This window comes from Danio rerio, chromosome 2 (assembly GCF_052040795.2).
Source record: "Danio rerio strain M-AB ecotype USA chromosome 2, GRCz13ab, whole genome shotgun sequence".
In the NCBI taxonomy this organism is placed as follows: domain Eukaryota; kingdom Metazoa; phylum Chordata; class Actinopteri; order Cypriniformes; family Danionidae; genus Danio; species Danio rerio.
Window position 1 is genome coordinate 3460174 of NC_141022.1, and position 26196 is coordinate 3486369.

General features: G+C 37.8%; 2 protein-coding genes across 21 annotated transcripts in view; one reads left to right on the forward strand and one right to left on the reverse strand.

Annotated features, from left to right (window-relative positions):
- Window positions 1-15970, forward strand: part of LOC101882074 (leucine-rich repeat-containing protein 52) — a 29013-nt gene extending 13043 nt beyond the window's left edge. The window contains exons 2-3 of one of the 4 annotated variants that reach the window (XM_087240344.1): window positions 7115-7900; window positions 14959-15970. In XM_087240344.1, coding sequence (XP_087096470.1) covers window positions 7255-7900; window positions 14959-15251 — 939 coding nt within the window. In that variant the 5' untranslated portion in view covers window positions 7115-7254 and the 3' untranslated portion in view covers window positions 15252-15970. Of the gene's footprint in view, window positions 1-7114; window positions 7901-13841; window positions 14522-14958 lie in introns of those variants that run through there. The other 3 variants (XM_087240343.1, XM_087240346.1, XM_087240345.1) reach the window with 3 other exon arrangements.
- Window positions 15691-26196, reverse strand: part of zyg11l (zyg-11 family member, cell cycle regulator, like) — a 29970-nt gene continuing 19464 nt past the window's right edge. For 3 of the 17 annotated variants that reach the window (XM_087240333.1, XM_087240328.1, XM_087240327.1), the window contains 8 exons: window positions 25990-26040; window positions 25547-25708; window positions 25407-25454; window positions 22365-22568; window positions 21857-21909; window positions 18674-18771; window positions 17641-17790; window positions 15691-15885 (listed from right to left, as the gene is read on the reverse strand). In XM_087240333.1, coding sequence (XP_087096459.1) covers window positions 15869-15885; window positions 17641-17790; window positions 18674-18771; window positions 21857-21909; window positions 22365-22568; window positions 25407-25454; window positions 25547-25708; window positions 25990-26040 — 783 coding nt within the window. In that variant the 3' untranslated portion in view covers window positions 15691-15868. Of the gene's footprint in view, window positions 15886-17640; window positions 17791-18673; window positions 18772-21856; window positions 22116-22344; window positions 22569-25406; window positions 25455-25546; window positions 25709-25989; window positions 26041-26196 lie in introns of all 17 variants that reach the window. The other 14 variants (XM_087240334.1, XM_087240329.1, XR_015478116.1 and 11 more) reach the window with 10 other exon arrangements.

Here is a 26196-nt window from a genome sequence, read left to right on the forward strand (position 1 = left end):
TCTAAGGGCCTGTGCTTGTAATACATCTAGTTTTTTGAGGTTTGACTCTGCTGCCGACATGTAAGCTATACATCCATAATCAAAAACAGATCTCATGAGGGCCCAGTATATATTTTGTAGTGATGTTCTACTCGCTCCCCACTCTTGCCCTGACAGGCAACGAAGTACATTAATAACCTTTTTACTTTTTTCTGTGATTTTATTCAGATGATCCTTCCATGTCAGCTTTTCATCGAACCAAACCCCAAGAAACCTTACAGTTTTTACTTGTTCTAGTGGTTGTCCATATAGTTTTAAAGCGAGTGATGTGGTTTTATGCCGTCTTGAGAAACAGATGACCTGAGTTTTTGCAACAGATAGTTTGAATCCCCATTTATTTGCCCATTTTTCTACCTCAAATATTGCATTCTGTATTTTCTTTTGTACAAATGACACATTCCGACCTCTAATCCATAGTGCCCCATCATCTGCATACAATGATTTTCCTATACTTTGTTCAATCTGAGAGAAAATGTCGTTTATCATTATATTGAACAATAATGGGCTGCAAACACTACCTTGAGGAGTTCCATTTTCCACTGTGTATTCATGTGAATATTCTTTTCCTACCCTAACTTGTATTTTTCTTCCAAATAAGAAATCCATGACCCAATTATACGTTTTGCCAGTGACTCCTAAAGATTTTAATTTAATCATCAGTCCCTCTTTCCAAAGCATATCGTATGCCTTTTCTATATCAAAAAAGATAGCTATCACAACTTCTTTGTTAGTCTGTGCTTTCCTGATGTCTGATTCCAAACATAATACTGAGTCCATAGTATTTCTGCCTCTGCGGAACCCACTCTGATATGGAGAAAAAAGGTTTTTGCTTTCTAAAAAATATGTAATTCTTTCTGTAATCATTCTTTCCATTATTTTGCATAAGTGGGATGTCAGTGAAATGGGTCTATAGCTAGAAGGATCTGATGGATTTTTCCCTGGTTTAAGTATAGGTACTACTATAGATTGTTTCCATGCTATAGGTAATTGACCCATATCCCAAATTTGATTAAATAAATTTAGTACTATTTCTAGTGATGCCTCTGACATGTGTGACAACATTTTATAGCATATTTCATCCTTACCTGGGGCAGTTTGTCTTGCGCTAATGATTGCTCGTTTTAATTCAAACATATTAAATTGTAAATCTAAAGGATTTTCTGTTGTTTTTACTTTCTTTAAAAGATCAGGATGTTTAGTTAATGTAGTATTTCTGCATTTCCTAGCCTCTTCAGAGAGATTATCTGAACTATGTACATTTCTAAAATGTTGGACTAATAGTTCCGCCTTTTCTAGGTTGCTGATCGCTACTATATCGCCATACTGTAACACTGGTAATTCATAATTTCGTCTAACACCTGCCATTCTTCTAATCATACCCCACACCTCTGATAATTGTACCTCTCGTCCAAGACTATTGCAATATTCTCTCCAGAATATACGCTTTTGTGTTTTAATAGTTTTTCTTAACATTGTCTGAGCCTTTTTATACATGATCATAGCTTCCAGTGAATGGTGTTTTTTAAGATGTCTAAATGCTTTATTTCTTGCTTTAATAGCTGCTTTACAATCATTATTCCACCAAGGTACATTTTTAGTACAACCAACTCCTTTACTTTTAGGTATTATTTCTTCGGCTGCTTGAATTATTTCATTAACAATTTTATTATTTAAAATGTTTACATCTCTCTGGTTTATTATTTGTATTGTCATAACTCTCTTATCACATAATTCTTGAAATTCTTTCCAATTTGCTTTCTCCAATTTCCATCTTGGAATTCTATCTTCTTTTTCATACATTATCTTTAATCCAATTTTAGTTACTACTGGGTAATGGTCACTACCTATTGTATTGTGCTTGAGTACTTTCCATGTGCTAACTGCTGCTAATGAACTACTAATAAATGTTAAGTCTAGTATGCTTTCTGTATTTTTAAAACAATTATACCGTGTGCCTTCACCATTATTTAGACAAACTAAATATTTTTCATCTATAAATTCTTCAAGAAGAATCCCATTTGCATCATTACTATTACTCCCCCATAATGAATTATGTGAATTAAAATCCCCACACCATAAAACACTGTCTTGTCGTACACCCATTACTTCTTCTAATATGTTTTGATTTAATTTATCACAGGGATTATAATAATTAATAATGTCTATACATCCTCTATCCGTCCATACCTTGATTAAAATTGATTCATACTTTGTATTTATTTGTTCTATCCTAAACTTCATTCCGCTTTTTATAAATGTTGCAATTCCTCCTCCTCTGCTATGATTCCTATCATTTCTAACTATATTATATCCCTTAATATTAAAATCTAATTGAGGTTTTAACCATGTTTCTTGTATGCATATTATATTAGGTTTCTCTATAATATTATCAATATATTTTTTAAATTCTTGGCCATTTGCAATTAAGCTTCTTGCATTCCATTGTAGAACGTTTAACATTTAAGACGTTCCACCCCCAGGCTGGGATGATTGTGTATCTTCATTTAAGATGTCCCTAACCGTTTCCCAGAGCAGATCCTTCACATCCAGGTATTTTTCTGCTGATTTGATTATTATTTTGATTCTTTCATTTCTACTTTTCGTTTGAGCGGAACAATTTATTATCTCTGCCATGAATATTACAAAATCATTTTTGCTCACTATCAGAGTTTCCGCTTTCAGTTGTTCACATTTTTGACATGTCTCTGCATTTTTGTTCCTGTTTTCATTTTGTTTAGACACAGTCATAATTTCTGGAACCGTTTTTAATGCTTCCGCATAGCTGATTCCTTGAACAGCTTTTACTCTTTGTACTTCTGCCTGCCTTTTGCTAACCTCACACCCTCGATACGCTGAGCTATGATCCCCTCCACAGTTGCAACATTTCAACTTTGCACCCTCTTCACATTTTCCATATTCGTGTTCCCCACTACATTTACCACACCTTTGCTTTCCCTTGCAAAAAGCTGCTATATGTCCAAATCTCTGACATTTATAACACCGAAGGGGCGGGGGAATGTACAGTCTTACATCATAGCACATATACCCGATTAATATCTTTTTCGGGAGTGTCTCCTCATCAAATGTGACCATAACAGAAAGACTATCACAAGCACTTCCATTTCTGTTTGTTCTTAAGCGTTTAGCTTCGACCACATTTGCATTTGTTATGCTTGCTTTCACTTCATCTGCCGAAACATTGACAGGAATTCCTGTCACAACGCCTTTAACATATCTTTTCCCGTTTGTCTTGGAACATTCTACTTTTTTTCCATTGATTTTATTCACCTTAATTGCTTTAGCTTGCTGTTTTTCATCTTTACAGAAAATCAGTATCGATCCGTTTCTCAAGATTTTTGCACTCTTTATTATACCTATTTCCTTATGCAGTGTTTTGGTTAGTTGTATCGGATTCATACCTCCAAATGTATCCCCTTCTTGCACAGGTTTAGCAAATACCTTGTATTCCACTGTCACCGTTTCCTCTAGGGCTGAGCATCTATCCGAATCACTTTCATCAGATTTATTTCTTCGTTTCTTTTTCCGTTTGTTGTTTTTAACCATGTCCCATTTTTCATAGTTCCCGCAAACTACTTCCATATCTCCTACTTCATTTCCTGATTCGTCACTTCCGTCTGCATTCTCCTGTCCACTCACATTCCAGTTGTTGCCAACCGCCTTGGAGTCTATCCGCCTTGCCATCCTCCAGCACTCGCTCTCTACCGGAACGATAGACCTTCCCTTCCTCCGAAAACGACAGCTGATGCAACACAAGCCACTTCCAATCCAGCTCCCCCGCGCCGGGGGGTGTAGTTTTATGAGGTGAAGTTGGTTTTATATTCGCACATTACATCAGTGACAAGTGACATGCTCCCTATATTGTTTATTTTGAATATTGGGTCTGAAATCGCATACAAGTATGACTTCAAAACAGCATTAGCACTTTTGAATTGACTGTGAACAGTGTTCTTTGATAGTCTTTGGCTGCTAATATGAGTTTACTATTTAGAATTACCTTGCTGAAAAATCCAGCTTAAACCACCCTAGGCTGGTTTTAGCTGGTTCACCAGCCTGGTTTTAGAGGGGTTTTGGCCATTTACAGGCTGGTTTCCAGTCTATTCCAGCCTGGTCTTAGCTGGTCACGCTGGAAAATGACCAGCTAAATCCAGCTAAAACCAGCTTGACCAGCCTGGTGGTTTAAGCTGGACATAGCTGGTTTTGGCTGGACTCCCAGCCTGGCTAGGCTGGTCAAGCTGGTTTTAGCTGGTCATCTCCCAGCCTGGAAATGGCCAAAACCCCTCTAAAACCAGCCTAGGCTGGTTTAAGCTGGATTTTTCTGCAGGGTAGAAAATAATAAATTTCTGAAATTATATTATTAAGGGGAAAATGTTTAAATGTTTGAATATAAAACCAACATTTCCTCAGCTAGATCAAGCGTTAGTGTGTTTTTGCTGCGTCTTAATTAGCATACTACGTGTAAAAGTATGTAGCCTTCTTTTTTTGTGAAGAAAGAGTATATACTTTTTAGTGTGTAAAAAGAAAAGTAGACAGTCGCCTATACACATACTGTTGACTGTGGAGGTCATTTGAGTACAGTGAACTCATTCTCATGTTCAAGAAGCCATCTGAGAGGATTCACGCTTCATGACATGGCGCGTTATCCTGCTGGAAGTAGCCATCAGAAGATCACAAAGGTCATTAAAGGATGGACATGGTCAGCAACAATACTCAGGTAGGCTGTGGCGTTGACACGATGCTCAGTTGGTATTAATAGGCCAAAGTGTGCCAAGAAAATCTCAGCCACACCATTACACCACCACCAGCAGCCTGAACAGCTGATACAAGACAGGATGGATCCATGCTTTCATGGTGTTGATACCAAATTCTGACCCGACCATCCGAATGTGGCAGCAGAAATGGAGACCCATCAGAGCAGGCAACGTTTCTCCAATCTTCTATTGTCCAGTTTTGGTGAGTCTGTGTGAATTGTAGCCTCAGTTTCCTGTTCTTAGCTGACAGGAGCGGCACCCGGTGTGCTCTTCTGCTGCTGTAGCCCATCCGCCTCAAGGTTGGACGTGTTGTGTGTTCAGAGATGCTCTTCTGCAGAGCTCGGTTGTAACGAGTGCTTATTTGAGTTACTGTTGCCTTTCTATCAGCTGGAACCAGTCTGGCCATTCTCCTCTGACCTCTGGCATCAACAAGGCATTTGCGCCCACAGAACTGCCGCTCACTGCATATTTCCTCTTTTTCTGACCATTCTCTGTAAACCCTAGAGAAGGTTGTGCGTGAAAATCCAAGAAGGTCAACAGTTTCTGAAATACTCAGACCAGCCCGTCTGGCACCAACAACCACGCCACATTCAAAGTCACTTAAATCCCCTTTCTTCCCCATTCTGATGCTCAGTTTGAACCGCAGCAGATCGTCTTGACCATGTCTACATGCCTAAATGCATTGAGCTGCTGCCATGTGATTGGCTGATCAGACATTTGCGCCATGAGTAGTTAGACAGGTGTACCTAATAAAGTGGCCAGTGAGTGTATGTTGTAGTGAGGTTTCATTGACTGACTGCAGCAGATGTGAAAGGACAGAGATAAAGCTTGACCAGGGTCTGCAGTAAAGCTTTGCACTTTAAAAAATAAAGGCTCTTTATTGCTAATTATGCTTCCACAAAGAAACTTTAACATCCATGGGAACTTTACATTCAACAGAAGGTTTTGTAAATGGAAAAATGTATATAACCAAGCATGTTTTCCTGAAAAAATAAGTGTGTGTGTGTGTGGGTTTGTACAGTAAGCGCATAATTGATCTGTCTCTTTCTTCTCTCTCTGCCAAAGCATTTATGTTTACATTAAATAAATATTATTACATAAATGACAGTAGTGAAGCAAAAAAACAGTATATTTATTGATCAATATTTTAAGATAAAACAATAATATTAAACAGTATTTTAACAATCGACAATTAGGATAAAATAATATACAGTATATTTAACAATCAACATTTTATGATACATTTATAACAATTTAGAATTGTGTGTGTGTGTGTGTGCTGCTACACCTGCTGTGTAAAACATATGCTGGATAAGTTGGCGGTTCATTCCACTGTGGTGACCCCTGATGAATAAAGGGACTGAGCCAAAAGAAAATGAATGAATAATAATAATTGTAATTCAAAATTAAATAAGTGATAAAATAAATTAATTATAAAATGAAAAATAAATAAATAAATCAGAATAAACTGTACATTTAACAATCAACATTTTAGAATAAATCAGTATATGAATATATATATATATATATATATATATATATATATATATATATATATATATATATAATAGAATATATATATAAAACATAATAGTCATCAATGCAACATAATAATCAGTAGTCTCTGTCTCTCTCTCTCTCAATTCAATTCAATAATTGCTTTATTGGCATGACAAATTTTACAAATGTATTGCCAAAGCAGTTATAAAGTTTACATAAAAAGTAACATATATATATATATATATATATATATATATATATATATATATATATATATATATATATATATATATATATATATATATATATATGTTACTTTTTATGTAAACTTTATAACTGCTTTGGCAATACATTTGTAAAATTTGTCATGCCAATAAAGCAATTGTATGTATAATATATGGATATATATATATATATATATATATATATATATATATATATATATATATATATATATATATATATATATATATATATATATATATATGTATTGTTTTTAGTATTATATATATATATGTATATATATATATATATATATATATATATATATATATATATATATATATATATATATATATATATATATATATATATATATATAATACTAAGAACAATACACACAGTAAATAGTAGTTTAAAAAGGGATATTTATATATATAATAATTAAATAAAATTTTAACAATGCATCATATTATTCAATATATCACATTAATATTCAATATATTATATTATTATTCAACATATAATATTATTCATACAAACCAATACTCTCTCTCTCTCTCTCTCTCTCTCCCTCTCTCACTGAGGGGTCATCAGAGTGTCTGCTTTTTCCTCTCAGTGGATCTCCTCGGTTTCGCCAACACTACCTGCTCAGACTAGATGAAGCTCGCTTTTGCAGCATGTGTCTGCTATATTTCCATAATAATAACCTCCATAATTAGACTTGATGAAGCGCGCGGTCGCAGCAGCGTGTGTCCGGCGGGAGCGCGCACAGATCCTGCTGGTGCTCTTGGCGCGCGCGGTGTCCTCTGTCTCTCCAGGGTGTCCGGAGCGCTGTGTGTGCGATGACCAGCATGTGGTCCAGTGCGCGGAGCAGGACCTCCTAAACTTCCCCTCCGGACTCCCGCTGACCACCCGCCAGCTGATCCTCTCCAACAACCGCATCTCCGACCTGCCCGCGCTCGAGCTCAATTACCTCTCCGACCTCCTGTACCTGGACTGCAGCAACAACTCCCTAACGCACATCTCTGAGTCCACTTTTGGGAATCTGAGGAAGCTTGCATACCTGGATCTGTCCTTTAACTTGTTCGGGAGGATCCAGGAGCAGACCTTCGGTGCGCTGGAGAGTTTGGTGATGCTGAGGCTCACTGATAACCCAATGCTTTCGGAGATCCACCCGCAGATTTTCTCTGTTCCCAGTGTCCTGCAGGTGCTGGATATCAGCAGGAATAACCTGAACAGGCTGAATGTCAGCTTTTTGATGGCTCTTGGGGGTCTGCGGTCCCTCGGGCTGAGCGGGAACCCTTGGCGATGCGCCTGCGACACCGAGGAGCTCTGCTTCTGGATGCACTCGAACACCTTTAAATTCATAGGTAGGCTGTGCATGTAGATTTCTTGATTATTAGGACTTATTTACACAGCTGTCTGGAATACTTAATTCCAGTGTTAGGGGTAACGCATTACAAGTAACGCGAGTTCATAGTTTCAATGCGTTACTTTACTAATTACTTAAAATAGTAGTAAGCAATATTTGAGTTACTTTTTAATAAAAATGTAATTGGAGTTACTTTTAATTTGAATTAATTTGCTTATAAAAATAAATTGCTGAATTAAAATGAACATGCGGTGGCCAAGAAAGCTTAACGTGCAACAATTTAAGAAAACACATGCAGTTAAAACACATTTTTCTCACAACGCAAACAATTTATGAAAACGCGCTGCATTTTTTCCAACACAATCTCATGGCAATTCGTAACTTTTTATTTAGTGTTAGGGGCAACGCATTACAAGTAGCGCGAGTTCATAGTTTCAATGCGTTACTTTACTAATTACTTAAAATAGTAGTAAGTAATATTTGAGTTACTTTTTAATAAAAATGTAATTGGATTTACTTTTGATTTGAATTAATTTGCTTATAAAAATAAATTGCTGAATTAAAATGAACATGCGGTGGCCAAGAGAGCTTAACGTGCAACAATTTAAGAATACACATGCAATTAAAACACATTTTTCTCACAACGCAAACAATTTACGAAAACACGCTGCATTTTTTCCAACGCAATCTTATGGCAATTCGTAACTTTTTGATTTAGAGTTAGGGGTAACGCATTACAATTAACGCGAGTTCATAGTTTCAATGCGTTACTTTACTAATTACTTAAAATAGTAGTAAGTAATATTTGAGTTACTTTTTAATAAAAATGTAATCTGAGTCACTTTTGATTTGAATTAATTCGCTTTATAAAAATAAATTGCTGAATTAAAATGAACATGGAGCGGCAAAGAGAGCTTAACGTGCTGCAATTTAAGAAAACACATGCAATTAAAACACATTTTTCTCACAACGCAAACCATTTACGAAATGTGCTGCATTTTTTCCAACGCAATCTTATGGCAATTCGTAACTTTTTTATTTAGTGTTAGGGGTAACGCATTACAAGTAACGCTAGTTCATAGTTTCAATGCGTTACTTTACTAATTACTTAGAATAATAGTAAGTAATATTTGAGTTACTTTTTAATAAAAATGTAATCGGAGTTACTTTTGATTTGAATTAATTTGCTTCATAAAAATAAATTGCTGAATAAAAATGAACATACGGTGACCAAGAGAGCTTAACGTGCTGCAATTTAAGAAAACACATGCAATTAAAACACATTTTTCTCACAACGCAAACCATTTACGAAATGTGCTGCATTTTTTCCAACTCAATCTCATGGCAATTCGTAACTTTTTTATTTAGTGTTAGGGGTAACGCATTACAAGTAACGCTAGTTCATAGTTTCAATGCGTTACTTTACTAATTACTTAGAATAGTAGTAAGTAATATTTGAGTTGCTTTTTAATAAAAATGTAATCGGAGTTACTTTTGATTTGAATTAATTCACTTTATAAAAATAAATTGCTGAATTAAAATGAACATGCAGCGGCAAAGAAAGCTTAACGTGCTGCAATTTAAGAAAACACATGGAATTAAAACACATTTTTCTCACAACGCAAACAATTTACGAAAACGCGCTGCATTTTTTCTAACGCAATCTCATGGCAATTCGTAACTATTTGATTTAGTGGCTAATTCAATCTAATTTGTACGATTTGCTCATCACCCAATGACGCTTGGGGTTAAATGCTACGCCTCCTTTTTAAAATCGGACGTTTTCGCATGACTGAACTCTTACGAATTCGTACAAATTAGCCACTTAACTGCCTAAATGTAAAATACTTACGTTTCCTCGTAAGATCAGGCGGGTTTTTTTCACAACACAACAGGTTTCAAGGAGTAAAAATCACGGTAATCAGGATATTAAAATAAACGAACAAAAAACTTCATCTAACTTCACTGAGCAATAGTCATGGAACAACGTCGTCCGTCACGTTTTTGGGTCTGCGGTCCCTCGGGTTGAGCGGGAACCCTTGACAGTGTAGCGCTGCCACATAATTGTTACTGCATAAAATACATAAAATGATGCACTCGTACACCTTAATATTTATAGTTAGGCTGTGCATGCCGTTTATTTGATTAAATAAAAGCTAATTGCACAGCTGTCTGTAATAGGCTACTCAATTCCAGTGTTGGGGTAACACATTACAAATAACGAAAGTACTTTACTGCTCACTTAAAACTCCTCAAAGAAACATTTTTTTTCCAAAAGTAACTCAAATATTATTGCTTACTCCTTTTCTAAGTTAGAAAAGTGTATTAAATATGACTTTATTACATGGCTGTCTTGAATACTCTATTCTGATTGGTCAGTCAAGACATGGTAGGTAGGTTATTGCATGATAACAACCGATAAATAATACTCATCAGGAAATGTCGATCACTACCTGCGTTCAAATCCATATGATTGTTTACATCCATATTAATTTGTGTTTTCTTTTCTGTCACACCACAGTTTTAACGGTTTGGTGCTGTCTTGTGAATTAATAATATGTAAGTTAGTGTATATGTCTATTCAGTCAGTTTCGCTTCTATCAGCTTTGGGTTTTTGACTGTTTGGCGCCATCTTGTGTCTGAATAATGCGCAGGTTAGTGTATACTCCATCAGCTGTTTTAGTTTCTGTCAGCTGTGTTTTTGACTGTTTAGCGCCATCTTGTGTCTGAATAATGCACAGATTAATGTATACTCTATTAGCTGTTTTAGTTTCTGTCAGCTTTGAGTTTAATTAAAGAATTAAAGAACTATTATAGCTCAGAACAATATTTGGGCTCTGTTTTTTGTTTTGTGGCAAATAGCCATGTAATAAGAGAGATGAAGTACATCCAGCCAGTTGTTTTCACAGAATACAGCTTGTCAGTCTTATACAACAGTGCTCTGCTTCTGGATGCACTCGGACACCTTTAAATTTCTAGGTAGGCTGTGCATGCAGTTTATTTGATTAAATATGACTTATTCTTTCAGAAATGTCCAGTTATAACCACTTATATTTAGGCTCCTAGTGGCTTCTTATTGCATAAAAACACATGGACACACACACACATACAAACTCACACACACACACACTCATAAAACAAACACAGGTACAGTGTGCGGAATAGGAATGCTACAGATAACGGCTGCTTTTAATTAGCACAGATGTTTCCCTCCAGTGCAGCTAATTATTTTGCTCTTAAATGAACATGCCACTTTTAACGCAACAATGCAAGATCAAACACAACTATAATCTCCCCTCTGCTCTAAGCTCTTCCAGCCCCTCATCTGCTGGCCTATTTTTATTCATTCATTTTTTACCTTTCGCTGGCTTTGTAGGGGCTTATTTAGAGCAGAGCCTAAACTAACTTTAACTGCAGACAGAAGGAGTGTATCACCACAGATTTTTACATTTTAATTGCATTAAAAATAGTCCACTTTACTTACTGTTAAAATATTTTGACACTTATATACAATATATTTAATAATATTTATATATATATATATATATATATATATATATATATATACACACACAGTGCTCAGCATAGAGTAAACCCCTCACAAATCTCTTTTAAATTCATATTTTTAATAGGAAGCTTTACAATATTATATTAGAGCATATACATTAGTTTAGTCAGAACTGAAGCCAAATCTTGAGCTAATCTAACAAAATAACTTATGATAAGGCTCCAAAAACTAGCACACTCAAATTTATATGTTATGGAAAAAAATATTAAATGCAAATTTCTAAAAAAGGAGAAAAATCAAGAGGCAAAAAAATGGTAGGTTGTATTTTTATTTTTGTTTGCAATATTTTGCTTGAATTTAATTGTTTTATCTTTTAATTTTTAAATGTGTTCGGTGACAAAAATATTATTTTAATAAATATATCTGTTTAATAAATCTGTTTTGTTTAAATGCACAAAAATACACTGCCTATATTCACTGAGAAATTGAGGAAAATATTAATTTTCAAAATGGGCTGTACTCAATTATGCTAATTTAACAACATAACTAAAGATAACGTAAACCCAAATTATTAAATATTAAATAAAATATTGATAAAGAGGAAAAATAAAGACACACATTAAAAAAAATCTAATTTAGTTGAAATTTTGTAGTTTATTTGAATCAAAATGTATAATCTTTCTATTATTAAAGATGTTTGTTTTTTTCTTCCATCAAATTTTTCTTTTATTTTGTATTTTTCGAACACAGAAAAACATGCTGTGGACAATCAGCATATAGCAAAGTGCATATATATACATACTAACCAATATACAGGTTGTTAAATAATAGTATTAATAATAGTGCCAGAAATAACAACAGCAGTGTCAATAAAAAGGAATAACTGAAGAGTAATGACAAGGACATACTAAAACAAATAAAAATAAGAAAATAAAATAAATTAATATATATACAAATACATATACACACATAAATACATGCACAGAAAACTAATTTCCAAACCAAAAAGGGCAATAAGCCAAATCTGTATTTAGGGTTAAGGAAGGGTAAACTTAAGCCGGTTAAAAATAAACAAATAGACGAATAATAGTAGACAAATAGAAATATTAAAGGTGTTTGTTAACCAAACTCTTATTTTAGTGAAAATAACTGTATAAAAAATGTTATATTATTTCAGATTATTGTCTAAATTCACTGAAAAATGTTTCAAAATGTTATATATTTTTAAATGTGATGACCTAAAGGCCTTTTTAGCTAAAAAAAATTGTTATTCTGAAAATTATATTAGTATAACACAAAAAATACCCTGAACTCATTCAGTCATTTTATTTTTAGCTTCGTCGCTTTATTAATCTGGGGTTGTCACAGCGGAATGAACCGCCAACTTATCCAGCATATGTTTTACACAGCGGATGCCCTTCCAGCTGCAACCCAGTACTGGGAAACACCCATACACTCTTATTCACACAAATACCCTACAGACAATTTAGCTTACCCAATTGACCTAAGCGCATGTGTTTGGCCTGAGAGGGAAACCGGAGCACCTATAACTATAATATACTTACCTAAAAATAAAAGTAATGCCTTACTTAACTATTATTTAGCAGAAAAGTCATTTAATAACAGTAATTAATTACATTCACGATACTTTTCAGTTTCCAAGTGAAAAGACAGAGTGAAGTGGAGCAGCAGCAGGAAGCGTGTCTCCTTACAGAAGCATAAACACAAAGAGTAAACGACTGTGACGAGTGACGAGTGTGAATTATTCAGCATGTCAGTGTGTAAGGTAACATAGTATGAAGAGATGCCAAAGGGCACTGTGTTGATTTGCACCACTGAATCAGCAATGCTCATTTCCATTGCTAAGAAGCTAACCTTTAAGATAGCATTTGATGACATTAACGGCCAGGTTTACCAACAGCTTGTACTTGTACACAAACTCTCTTGGCATTCAAAGACTTGTCAGGAATAATTAAAAATACAAAAAAAAGGTAGCGATTAAAAGGTGTGGACATTTATTTTGTGGCTGACCTCATTCTATATGCCATCCCAGGCTCATTATTGATGTGTACCCCTATATACATTTCTGCAGAGCACTAAATACGTCCCAGGAGCTACATTTTTTTTGTCGAATCCACCAGAGGGCGCTGTGTACGCTTTTTCAGATCTCAAATTTCTCTCGTAAGTGCCATTCAATGCATGCTGTTCTCACGTAAATCCACCAGAGGCCGCTGCCGCCTGACTGACTGACCGACTTATACCCCACACACCCCCTTCCCTAAACCTAACTCCAAAAGCAATCCAGAAAAACAAAAGCCCTCACAGCCACCTGATTTTTTACTACGTTTTCAGATTTTACCACATTCTCACACTCTTATTTACTTTTTTACTTTATTTTTTGGCTTTTGTTTGTGTTTTACCTGCTTTCCAGAACCGTTCCTCTCCAGACTCAAGTCCGCTGACGTACGTGGTGAGCTACTGGACAAACTGGTAACAGCAAAAAAGCCGTCCACATGGATTTAAGCGGTCAGCCCGTAACGTGAAAAGAAACAGAAGCTGTCGACGGCATCATACTGCTCCGTAGCGTTTGTTTTAAAGATGAAATGCAACCATACGTACATCTGGCTACATAATTTGTGATCCCCAGAAATGTATACAGGGCTACATTTTCAGAATGAGCCAGTGTTGGATGTATGAGTGCGGTTTTTCCCGCCTTCCGATATTGATTGACAGGCGTGTATTAACATGTCTTCATAGTAACTCGTATACATATGTCCACAGAACAGGATGTGCAAAGAAAGTGGGATTAAAAGATCTGATCCACCTCTCTGTGATCAGCTGCAGCTCAAGAATGAGTTTAAAACGTTTTTAAAAAGGTGCATATTTGTAATGGAATAAAAGCAGTAAAATTGATATGCAATTCATTACCACAGCCGCATAGAATCACTACTACTATATACGAGGATGCTTCGATCCCGCAACAGGACTTCCGCTTTGTTGATGTTGTATGTGGTTTGTTTTGTACAGTAGTATATGGATTTGGCAGTGTATATTAAATTGAATCCTGTCACATTTGCCTCAAGTAGACGTGCATAAACAATGCATACAGTTTGTGTGTGACTCATCATTTCAGAAAGGCTTGAATGAACCACACAAATACAACAAATAACATGAGTACTTTTGATTTTGACTAAGAAACTGGATTTCTGCATTATCCTTGTCTGTCTCTGTCACTGACTGCTGTTTATCTGACCTAACGTTAAAGAAACAGACAAGCATGTGGGAACGGTGGGCGGGACGAACTAGTTCATTTGCATTTAAATGCACAGACTACAAAAACAGCTCCACTTTCCTCTGACCCCAAAACTGGCATATTCTGCAGTGTATAATAAGTAATCTGATGGGTATTTTTAGCTTAAACTTCACACACACATTCTGGAGACACAAAACCTCACATCTTGTGAATGGGGTAAAATAGGAGCATTTGATATTTTTGTCATATCGCCGAGCCCTATTGTCATGTCTTTTCTTGTGTTTTATGGATCCAGAAGAGGGCCAGACGGTGTGTGATGGTCCGTCATACTTGCGCGGGCAGCGTCTCTCCGAATTGGGCCTTTGGTTGAGAAGACAGTGCCACCCCGGACTGGACCTTCAGGACTACCTGTTTTTCGTGGCCATCGGTTTTGTCATCTTTGGGATTGGCACAGTGCTGGCATGGGCTTTGGGCATGGTAATAGTGCTCTGCCAACGCTGTGTCAGATGGAGGAAGGACAGACCGAATGTTGACCTGATTGAAGAAGAGGACACTAAAAGTGGCATAACAGGCCATGACACATACTAGAATACACAACCCAGGCTCATTCTGATTATGTACCCCTGTATACATTTCTGGAGAATGCCAAATACATCCCAGGAGCTACGTTATTTTGCTGTTTTTGTTGTCGCGAATCCACCAGAGGCCGCTGTGTTTGTTTTTTCAGATCTCAAGTCTTTCTCTCGGGTGCCATTTGCGCCTGCTGTTCTCGTGTAAATCCACCAGAGGCCGCTGTGTTTGTTTTTCAGATCTCAAATCTTTCTCGCGGGTGCTACTTGCGCCTGCTGTTCTCATGTAAATCCACCAGAGGCCGCTATTGACTGATTGATTTACTGACTGACCAACAGACCGACCCCCTTTTCCTTAAACCCAACCAATAGTGTTTTAAAAAGCATGGATTGACCCACCCACCCACTTCCCTTTCTGTCCTACTTGCTTTGGGGATTTGGGGAAAAAAAACAATCACTTTTTTTTACAAGTTCACAAAATCCACATTTTAATAACAAACTGAAAACACATTATTTCTATTAGTTTAGCCAGAAAAAAACAAATGTACCAGCAGATAAATGTGCTGTGAAGAGTTATGAAAGGTTTCTGGCTGATGAATCCCTTCAGCATGTAGGATCCACTGTTTTTATACTTCCTCAGCGGACGGCCTTCACTAGAATAACAAGACCAAACAAGAAGAAATGATGGTAACACATTACAATAAGGTTGTATTCGTTAATATATTTACTCACATGAGCCGACACTGAACAATACATTCATTACAGTATTTATACATGTGTGTTAACATTAGTTATTGTGGTTTAGTTAAGATCACAAAGGGCAATATGCACAGCTAGTGTTTTTCAGCCAATGATGAGCTTCCGGTGAAAGCTTTATGTGGCTATTTTCAATTTCATAAGGTTCCTTTTACAGCATCGATGTTGTAGAGCACTAAAAGTGGCATAACAGGCCATGAATACACAACCCAGGCTCATTCTGATTATGTACCCCTGTATACATTTCTGGAGAATGCCAAATATATCCCAGGAGCTACGTTATTTTGCTGTTGCCGCGAATCCACCAGAGGGCGCTGTGTACGCTTTTTCAGATCTCAAATCTTTCTCGCGGGTGCCATTTGCGCCTGCTGTTCTCGTGTAAATCCACCAGAGGCCGCTATTAACTGATTGATTTACTGAATGACCAACAGACCGACCCCCTTTTCCTTAAACCCAACCAATAGTGTTTTAAAAAGCATGGATTGACCCGCCCACCCGCTTCCCTTTCTGTCCTACTTGCTTTCTGGGATTTGGGGAAAAAAACAATCACTTTTTTTTACAAGTTCACAAAATGCACATTTTAATAAACTGAAAACACATTATTTCTATTAGTTTAGCCAGAAAAAAACAAATGAAATCAGATCTTTTACGTGACATTTTTTGTATGGGATGACAATTCACCGAAAGCCCTGGGGCTGGCAGACTGAAATTCAAAGTCTGTGTGCAATACCCCATTCAGGCTATTACCTACTGGCTTATTACCTGCCTATTATTAAGATATGAAGATAAGATATGAAGATATGTGCATTGCTTATAAAGTATGATCTTATTCTGCATCCCTAATCTAGCCAAAACCTAAACCCAAGTAACACCAGCTAATTAGTAGTTCATTAAGCCAGTAGTGTTAGTTAATGGTTTGTTACCATGAATTATGACCTAAACTAAAAATGTTGCGGTTATGGATGATAAAATTGTTCATTATTAGTTCATATTAACTCAACAAGCATGACTTTTAAATTAAATAATGCATATGTTGAATTATGATTAATAAATGCAGTGCATGTATCGTTCATTGTTCATGTTAGTAAGTACATTAACTAATGACACCTTATTGTAAAGCGTGAGCAAAATTATATCTGTATTAGTTATAAATTAGTGAAAATACAGCTGAGTCAGAATTATTAGCCATCCTGTATTTATTTTCCCCTAATTTAAAGGAGAGAAGATTTGTTCAGCACATTTCTAATCATAATAGTTAATAACTCATTTCTAGATATTATAGACACTAGTATTCAGCTTAAAGTGACATGTAAAGGCTTAACTAGGGTAATTAGGGTAAAGTTAGGGTAATTAGGCAAGTCATTATATAACAGTGGTTTGTTCTGTGGACAATCAAAAACTAATATTGTTTAAAGGGGCTAATAATATTGACCTTAAAATGGCTTTTAAAAAATCTATTTTTAGCCAAAATAAAACAAATAAGACTTCCTCCAGAAGAAAAAATATTTTAGGAAATACTGTGAAAAATTCCTTGCTCTGTTTAACATCATTTGGGAAATACTTAAAAAAAAACTTCACAGGAGGGTGAATAATTTTGACTTCAGCTGTATATGGGAAACATCAACTTATAGGAATCTGGTTTAGTTTTAAACCTGTGTTTGTGGGATGCAGGTTTCTCTCCAGGATCTTGAGGATGCTTTCCACCAGACTCTTGACGTCGCTGTGGGTTTCTGCGTGGTGGATCAGGACCCTCAGTAAATCCGTTCCTCCTTCAGACTCCAGCATACTGCAGTACTGAGGGGCTACAACAACACCAGCACCGTTACAAAGTCAGCCTTCGACTTATTCATTCACTCGTGTTCTTTTTCGGCTTAGTCCCTTTATTAATCAAAGGTTGCCACACCGGAATGAACCGCCAGCTTATCCAGCATATGTTTTACACAGCAAATGCCTTCCAGCTGCAACCCATCAGAGGAAAACATTCATAAACACTCATTCACAAACAAACACTACAGACAATTTAGCTTTCCTAATTCCCTCTATAGCGCTTGTGTTTGGACTTGTGGTGGAAACCGGAGCACCCGGAGGAAACCCATGCCAACACGGGGAGAACATGCAAACTCCACACACAAATGCCAAGTGACTCAGCTGAGATTCGAAAACCCAATAGTCAAATCGCAAGATATGCAATATTCATTTTCCTTTGGCTTAGTCCCTTATTTATCAAGGGTTGCCACAGTGGAATGAACCGCCAACTATTCCGGCATATGTTTTACGCAGCGGAAGTACTGGAAAACACCCATACACACTCATTCACACACACACTCATACTCTATGACCAGTTTAGTTAATCTAATTCCCCAATTGCGCGTGTGTTTAGGCTGTGGGGGAGCACCTGGAGGAAACCCGAGAACATGCAAACTCCACACAGAAATGCCAACTGATCCAGCCGGGACTCGAACCAGCGGCCGTCTTGCTGTGAGGCCACAGAGCCAAGCATTTTGCAGTGTAAAGTACAGTCAAATGCAATATAATTTGCATGCTGGTCTTGCATAGAGACAGAAAAGTTCCTCATGCTAATGTGGCGTCTATTTTAATCTCTCATGCAAATTTGACGCACAGATCAGAAGACAGATACTTTAAAAACTGGTTTGAAAGTGACACGTCTGTTTTAGTGTTTGCTACCGTTCTGAGAGCAGAGGAACTGTATCGCCCACAGAGCCCACAGCTGAACACCAGAACTCTGACAGACATCCAGCAGAGGAAAAAACGGCTGGAACGTCCTGAGAAGACACAGAAAAGATGTACAGTCAGAGTTAATCGCCCTCCGGTGTAGTGGTTTTCTTTTTCAAATATTTCCCAAATGATATTGAGCAGATTCAGGAAATTTTCACAGTAATTCCTTTAATATTTTTTCTTCTGGAGAAAGTCTTATTTGTTTTATTTCGGCTAGAATAAAAGCAGTTTTTAATTTTTTAAAAATTATTTTTTACCACATTTTAAGGTCAAAATTATTAGCCCCCTTAAGCTATATTTTGGATTGTCTACAGAACAAGCCACTGTTATACAATGTCTTGCCTAATTACCCTAACTTTACCCTAATTTAGTTAAGCCTTTAAATATCACTTTAAGCTGAATACTAATAAAAAAAAGTCAAATATTATTTACTGTCATCCTGGCAAAGATAAAAGAAATCAGTTATTAGAAAAGAGTTATTAAGAATGAATATGAATACACTGCTAAATTGCTTTTCTTATGACTTTTTGTCTTGTTTCTAGTCAAAATATATAAAAATTCTTTAATCAAGAAGCATTTGTTAATCAAGTAAAGCATATTACCCAGTTTTCAGCAAAAATATGTGAAAATTAAAAGGGTTTTTCATTTAAACTAGCTAAATAAGCGAGGGGCGAGGGAGTGGTGCAGTAGGTAGTGCTGTCGCCTCACAGCAAGAAGGTCGCTGGGTCGCTGGTTCGAACCTCGGGTCAGTTGGCGTTTCTGTGTGGAGTTTGCATGTTTCCTCCGGGTGCTCCGGTTTCTCCCACAGTCCAAAGACATGCGGTACAGGTGAATTGGGTAGTCTAAATTGTCCTTAATGTATGAGTGTGTGTGTGTGGATGTTTCCCAGAGATGGGTTGCGGCTGGAAGGGCATCCGCTGCGTAAAAACTTGCTGGATAAGTTGGCGGTTCATTCCACTGTGGCGACCCCGGATTAATAAAGGGACTAAGCCGACAAGAAAATGAATGAATGAATGAATAAGCGAGAGGTGTCTGGATGCAGACCTGGTGCAGTGCAATTTGAGCTGCATCCAATGCCTTTTAATGCGCTCACCAACCCCACCCCTAACCCGACCCATCACCTGTCACTCACTAATACTGCTCAACCTCCTGGGCGTTTGGCCCTGCCTGGCCCGATAAAAGCCCTGGCTTGCGCTGGCCCGACAGTGGAAATGCGACTAGCCCATTGTTTCTGACATTGCATCGCTGAGTGATGCAATCTCAGCTTGTATCATAAAGGCTGCATCCAGATACTATTGGAATAAGCTGCCAATGGAGCACTACACACTGTTGTCCAGTAGGTGGCATGATTAGTTGGTTTTTAGTTTTGATGAACTTTTTCTTGTTTGTACTCAGGGGCGGATTTAACCAACAAGTGAGGTAATAGGGCACCGCATAGGGCTCCAGCACATCTGAGGGCCCCCAGTTGCATCATATTTTGTGTGGTGAGTGTCTATCAAAAACAAGTTTAACCATTATTATTACATCCATGCAGCCTCGTGCAGAGAATATTCAAGGGGCATGTGCAGGAAAAGATATTTGAAGGGGGGGTGGTGGGAAGGGGGGTAGTTGCGGGGCACTTCAGATGATTTTGGAAGGGCACTTTCTATCCAAGACTAAAAAGGGCATGTGCAGTGCACCGGTTGAGCCAGATGTGTGCGTGTGCCTGCATCCATGCAAATGTACCCCCCCTCCACACCTTCTTTCATGGATCAGTCCTGCAAATCAGATCAAGATTTAAGGTGCGTTCCACTTAATTTTAGTGAATAACCCAAGCATCACCTAAAATAAGTCTAAAAGATCTCTTAAGAAATTAAGTTAAATAATTATGCAATTATTTACATGATTATAAATATTAAATAAAAATAGTATTGTTTTTTTCCTGTCAAGCTGTTTATCCTGAAATTTTAAAAGTGACTGATATATTTGCTCTTTCTGGGAAATTTCTACTGAAAGTGTAGTTGTAATGTCATGTAATGTAATGTGTGTTTATATAGCGCATTTATTGTGCATGGCCATACACCCAAAGCGCTTCACAATCATGAGGGGGGGGTCTCTCCACACCACCACCAGTGTGCAGCATCCACTTGGATGATGCGACGGCAGCCACAGGACAACGGCACCAGTGCGCTCACCACACACCGGCTATTGGGACAGTGATAGAGCCAATTCAGTGGATGGGGATGATTGGGAGGCCATGATCGTATGGGCCGATAGAGGGACTTTGGCCAGGACACCGGGGTTACACCCCTGCTCTTTCACAAGGAGTGCCATGGGATTTTTAATGACCACAGAGAGTCAGGATCTCGGTTGATCATCTCATCCGAAAGACGGCGCCCACTGACAGTGTAGTGTCCCCTTCACTTTTACTGGGGCATTAGGACTCACACAGACCACAGGTTGAGCGCCCCCTGCTGGCCTCACTAACACCACTTCCAACAGCAACCGAGTGTTCCCTAGTGGTCTCCCATCCAGGAACTGACCAGGCTCAGCCCTGCTTAGCTTCAGTGAGTAACCGGTCTTGGGCTGCAGGGTGACATGGCTGTGGCCATATATTTTGGGAAAGGTTCACTTATTTTGGGAATGTCCTTTTGTTCAATCTTCGATTAAAATGCTTTTTTTAAAATGCTTTCATTATCCAAATTAATTTTAATCATTTATATTAACAGGCATCTTATTTCGGGGTTTACACTTAATTAATTGGATTATGATTGGATTAAATTTAATTCATTTAAATTGAATTATTTGGATAATTATATAGGAGAATTGAATAAACGAAATTGGCAATATTGGGCAGTACTGGGAAACATCCATACACACATTCTCACACACTCATACACGATGGCCAATTAGGTTAATCCAATTCACCTCTGTCACATGTCTTTGTACTGTGGGGGAAACCCAGGTCAACGTGAACATGCAAAACTGCACACAGAAATGCCAACTGACCCAGCTGGGGCTCGAACCAGTGACCTTCCAGCTGTGAGGCGACAGTGCCAACCACTGAGCCACCATGTCCCCTCATCATAATCATAATATATATTATTATTAAGTTCAATTTTTGCATAATGAATCATACATTAAAGCCCTTACCGGTAAGACACCATCACATGCTGAGGGGAACTCCATGACAGGATAGACGAGTGCTAAAAATGAAAGATTTCATGTGTAAACTTTTATAAAGCAGATAAAACAGACAGCATCAGGGAGACAGCGAGATTTCCAGAGGAGACATTTGCACAATATATGCTTGAAGACAGAATTATTAGCACATATTAGCAATATATTTTTTGGATTGTCTACAACAAGCCACTGTTATGCAATGACTTACACTAACTTTACCCTAATTAACCTAGTTAAGCCTTAAAATCTCAATTTAAGCTAGTAATAGTGTCTTAACAAACATCTAGTGATATATTATGTGCCGTCATCATGACAAAGATAAAATAAGACATTAGAAATGAGTTATTAAAACTATCATGATTAGAAATGTGTTGGAAAAATCTTCTCTCCTTCAAACAGAAATTGAGGGAATATATAGAGGTGGGCTCAGAATTCTGACTTCAACTGCACACACACACACACACACACACACACACACCAGTTGGTCCTGTACTGTGCAGCGCAGCTCCTCATCCAGACTCCACACGGGCCCCCTGACGGACACCAGATGAGCCAAAATCCCTCCAGCAAAGTAGCTGACATCCACCTCCACCAGCGGCAGGACCAGCAGCTGGAGAATGTGCTCCAGCAGCTCCTCGTTCATCAGCTCCGGCCGCAGATCCTCCACCTCCGCCACATTATTCTGGAGGGAAAACACACCGTCAGCGCTGAGCGACTGTCACAGAATCTAAAGGTCCTGTGAAATTAAAAGACATGTTTTAGATGCTAGATTTTAGGATATCTACAGTGCTCAGCATACAGTTGAAGTCAGAATTAATAGCCCCCCTGAATTATTAGACCCCGTTTATTTCTTACCCCAATTTCTATTTAATGGAGAGCAGATTTCTTCAACACATTTCTAAACATAATAGTTTTAATAACTCATTTCTAATAATGGATTTATTTTATCTTTGTCATGATGACAGTAAATAATATTTTACCAGATATTTTCAAGACACTTCTATACAGCTTAAAGTGACATTTAAAGGCTTAACTAGGTTAATTAGGGTAACTAGGCAGGTTAGAGTAATTAGGCAAGTTATTGTATAACAATGGTTTGTTCTGGAGACTATAGAGAAAAAAAAATAGCTTAAGGGGGCTAATAATTTTGTCCCTAAAATAGTGTTTAAAAAAATTAAAAACTGCTTTTATTCCAGCCGAAATAAAACAAATCAGACTTTCTCCAGAAGAAAAAAATATTATCAGACATACTGTGAAAATTCCCTTGCTCTGTTAAACATCATTTGGAAAATATTTAAAAAGAAAAAAAAATTGAAGGGGGCGAATAATTCTGACTTCAACTGTATATGAGTCCACCCCATTTTGAAAATGAACATTTTTATCCATTTCTCAGAGAATATAGGCAATGTACATTTACATTTAGTCATTTAGCAGACGATTTTATCCAAAGCAACTTACAAATGAGGACAATAGCCCCTTTCACACATACAGACCTTTCCGGAAAATTGCCGGCAATTTTCCGGAAAGGTTGTATGTGTGAACAGGTCCTTTTTGAAAATACCGGTAAATTCGTTCTGGCTATTTTCCGGAAAGAGAAGTTGTAACATTACCGGCAATTTGCCGGAATGCTGCGCTGTGTGAATGCAGAAGGAAGATTGACGTAATAAGCGCGTGCACGTCTAGAACGTGCTGACATGAGACGTCTGCTTTAGCCAATCACAGCAGTCAGACGCATTTACGTCCGCGCGGTTTGTGAGAATAAAAACCTTTGAATATTGTTCCAGACACATTTAGCTGCTAGAAGTTAGTCAGATCACGTTTATGTTTTCTTAATGCCAACTGTGTTAATAATCATCGATGAGATGCTTATGATAAGCCGTTGTTTGTTTACCTTCAAGCTTTGCGTGCGCCTATGAGCGCCTGCACACGCACATATTATGAACATCTCGACATGCGAAAGTGATCCTGCGAAAGTTGTTCACAATATTGATCATCCACAGAGTTTGTAATTTAGTCAAATGTTTACAAACACAAGCGCAGCCGTTTAAAGCTCATTTGTGGTGAATGATGTCAGAATTTACCGGTATTTTGGAATGGATGTGTGAATGCTCTTTTCCGGAAAATTTCCGTAACGTCCTCGCCTGTGTGAACAGCGCTTTTTTGAATATACCGGTAAAGTCATTCCGGAAATTTTCCAGATATTTACCGGTATCACTGTGTGAAAGGGGCTATAGACCTTCCCGGAAAATTACCGGCAATTTTCCGGAAAGGTTGTATGTGTGAACAGGCCCTTTTTAAAAATACCGGTAAATTCGTTCGGGCTATTTTCCGGAAAGAGAAGTTGTAAATTTACCGGTAATTTGCCGGATTGCTGCGCTGTGTGAATGCAGAAGGAAGATTACCGCAATAAGCGCGTCCACGTCTAGAACGTGCTGACGTGAGACACCTGCTTTAGCCAATCACAACAGTCGGACGCATTCACGTGCGCGCGGTTTATGAGAATAAAAGCCTTTGAATATTTTTCCAGACACCTTTAGCTGCTAGAAGTTAGTCAGATCACGTTTATATGTTCCTTCTTAATGCTAACTGTGTGAATAATTATCGATAAAATGTTTATGATAATCCGTTGTTTGTTTACCTTCAAGCTTTGCGTGTGCCCGTGAGCGCCCATAGCGCCAGCACACACACATATCATGAACATCTCGACATGCGAAAGTGTTTCTCTATGTTTTCAATGGAGTTGTACTCAATACTGATCCATCCGAAGAGTTTGTAATGTAGTCAAATGTTTACAAACACAAGCGCAGCCGTGTAGAGGTTATTTGTGGTGAATGATCTCAGAATTTACCGGTATTTTGGAATGGATGTGTGAATGCTCTTTTCCGGAAAATTTCCGTAACGTCCTCGCCTGTGTGAACAGCGCTTTTTTGAATATACCGGTAAAGTCGTTCCAGAAATTTTCAGGATATTTACCGGTATCACTGTGTGAAAGGGGCCAATGAGTAAGTGCTGTAGGCGAGTTTCAGGTGTGTAAAGTGTAAGAAGCAAAGCATTAGTAATATTGTGTTATTATTTTTTTTTTGTAGTGCAGTTAGCGGTGGAGTCAGAGAGGCAATTGCAGATTAGGAAGGGAAGTGGAGACTAAATAGTTGAGTTTTTAGTGGTTTCTTGAAGACAGCGAGTGACTCTGCCTTTCTGATGCAGTTAGGGAGTTCATTCCACCAACTGGGCAGATTGAATGAGAGAGTTCAGGAAAGTGATTTCTTCCCTCTTTGGGATGGAGCCACGAGGCGACCTTCATTCACAGAACGCAAGTTTCTAGAGGGCACATACATCTGCAGATAAGAAGGAGCAAAGCCAGAAGTCGCTTTGTAAGCAAACATGTGTATGGCTCGAACCTGTGACCTTCTTGCTGTGAGGTGACATCACTACCCACTGCGCCACCAAGCCGCCCTGTATTAGTGCTGTTTTCTCTGTAAATGTGTACATTTCACACATGACATGAAAACCAAGAAATTACCAAAAGGCCCAGGAGCTTCTGCTGGATGGAGGACTCGGAATAATACGTCTGTGGAAGAGAAGAGAGAATGAGGAATCAATGAGAATGAGTGTGTGTGTGTCTATGTGTGTGTGTGTGTGTGTGTGTGTGTGTGCGCGCACCTCCAGCAGTTCCAGGTAGAGCTCCACTCCTCTGCACTGTATGAAGTGTGTGCAGGCTGTGGGCGTCTCATCCGTCAGGTTCCACAGAGCGCTCAGTGCAAACTTCAGCGTGGAGTCCACCAGACCCAGAGACGCTTTCTGCTGGACGATACTCAGCAGCTGCTGCATTTACACACAATAACAATCATTTACATTTGACAACAATTCACAGATCCTAAACACCTTATTTTATCCTTAAAGTACAGATTTAATCTAAACTAAACATGTTGGTTTTGTTAGCTCGCATTGCTAGTTTTGTGCTGAACAATTCATCTGTGCATGTCATTGAGATAAAAACCATAGTTTGCCCTTGTAATCTTAAAATGTAAATCTGAAAATGCACTTTCTGTTAGGTCTGTCTGAGGTATTGGCCGCGGCTAACACACGTGAACATTAGCACTGACCTTCATGATGAATTCTTCTGCCCCCAGTTTTGAGATCTCCTCTGTGCTCAACTGGAACAAAGAGTGAGAGAGTTCAGTTCTCCAGCCTCAAAAGCGTTTAGACATTTAAGGCGACCTTATTATGCAAAAATGACTTTTATAAGGGGTTTAAACAACATGTGTGTGAAACCGTGTGTGGATATAACCAGCTTCTAAGAAGTAAATGCT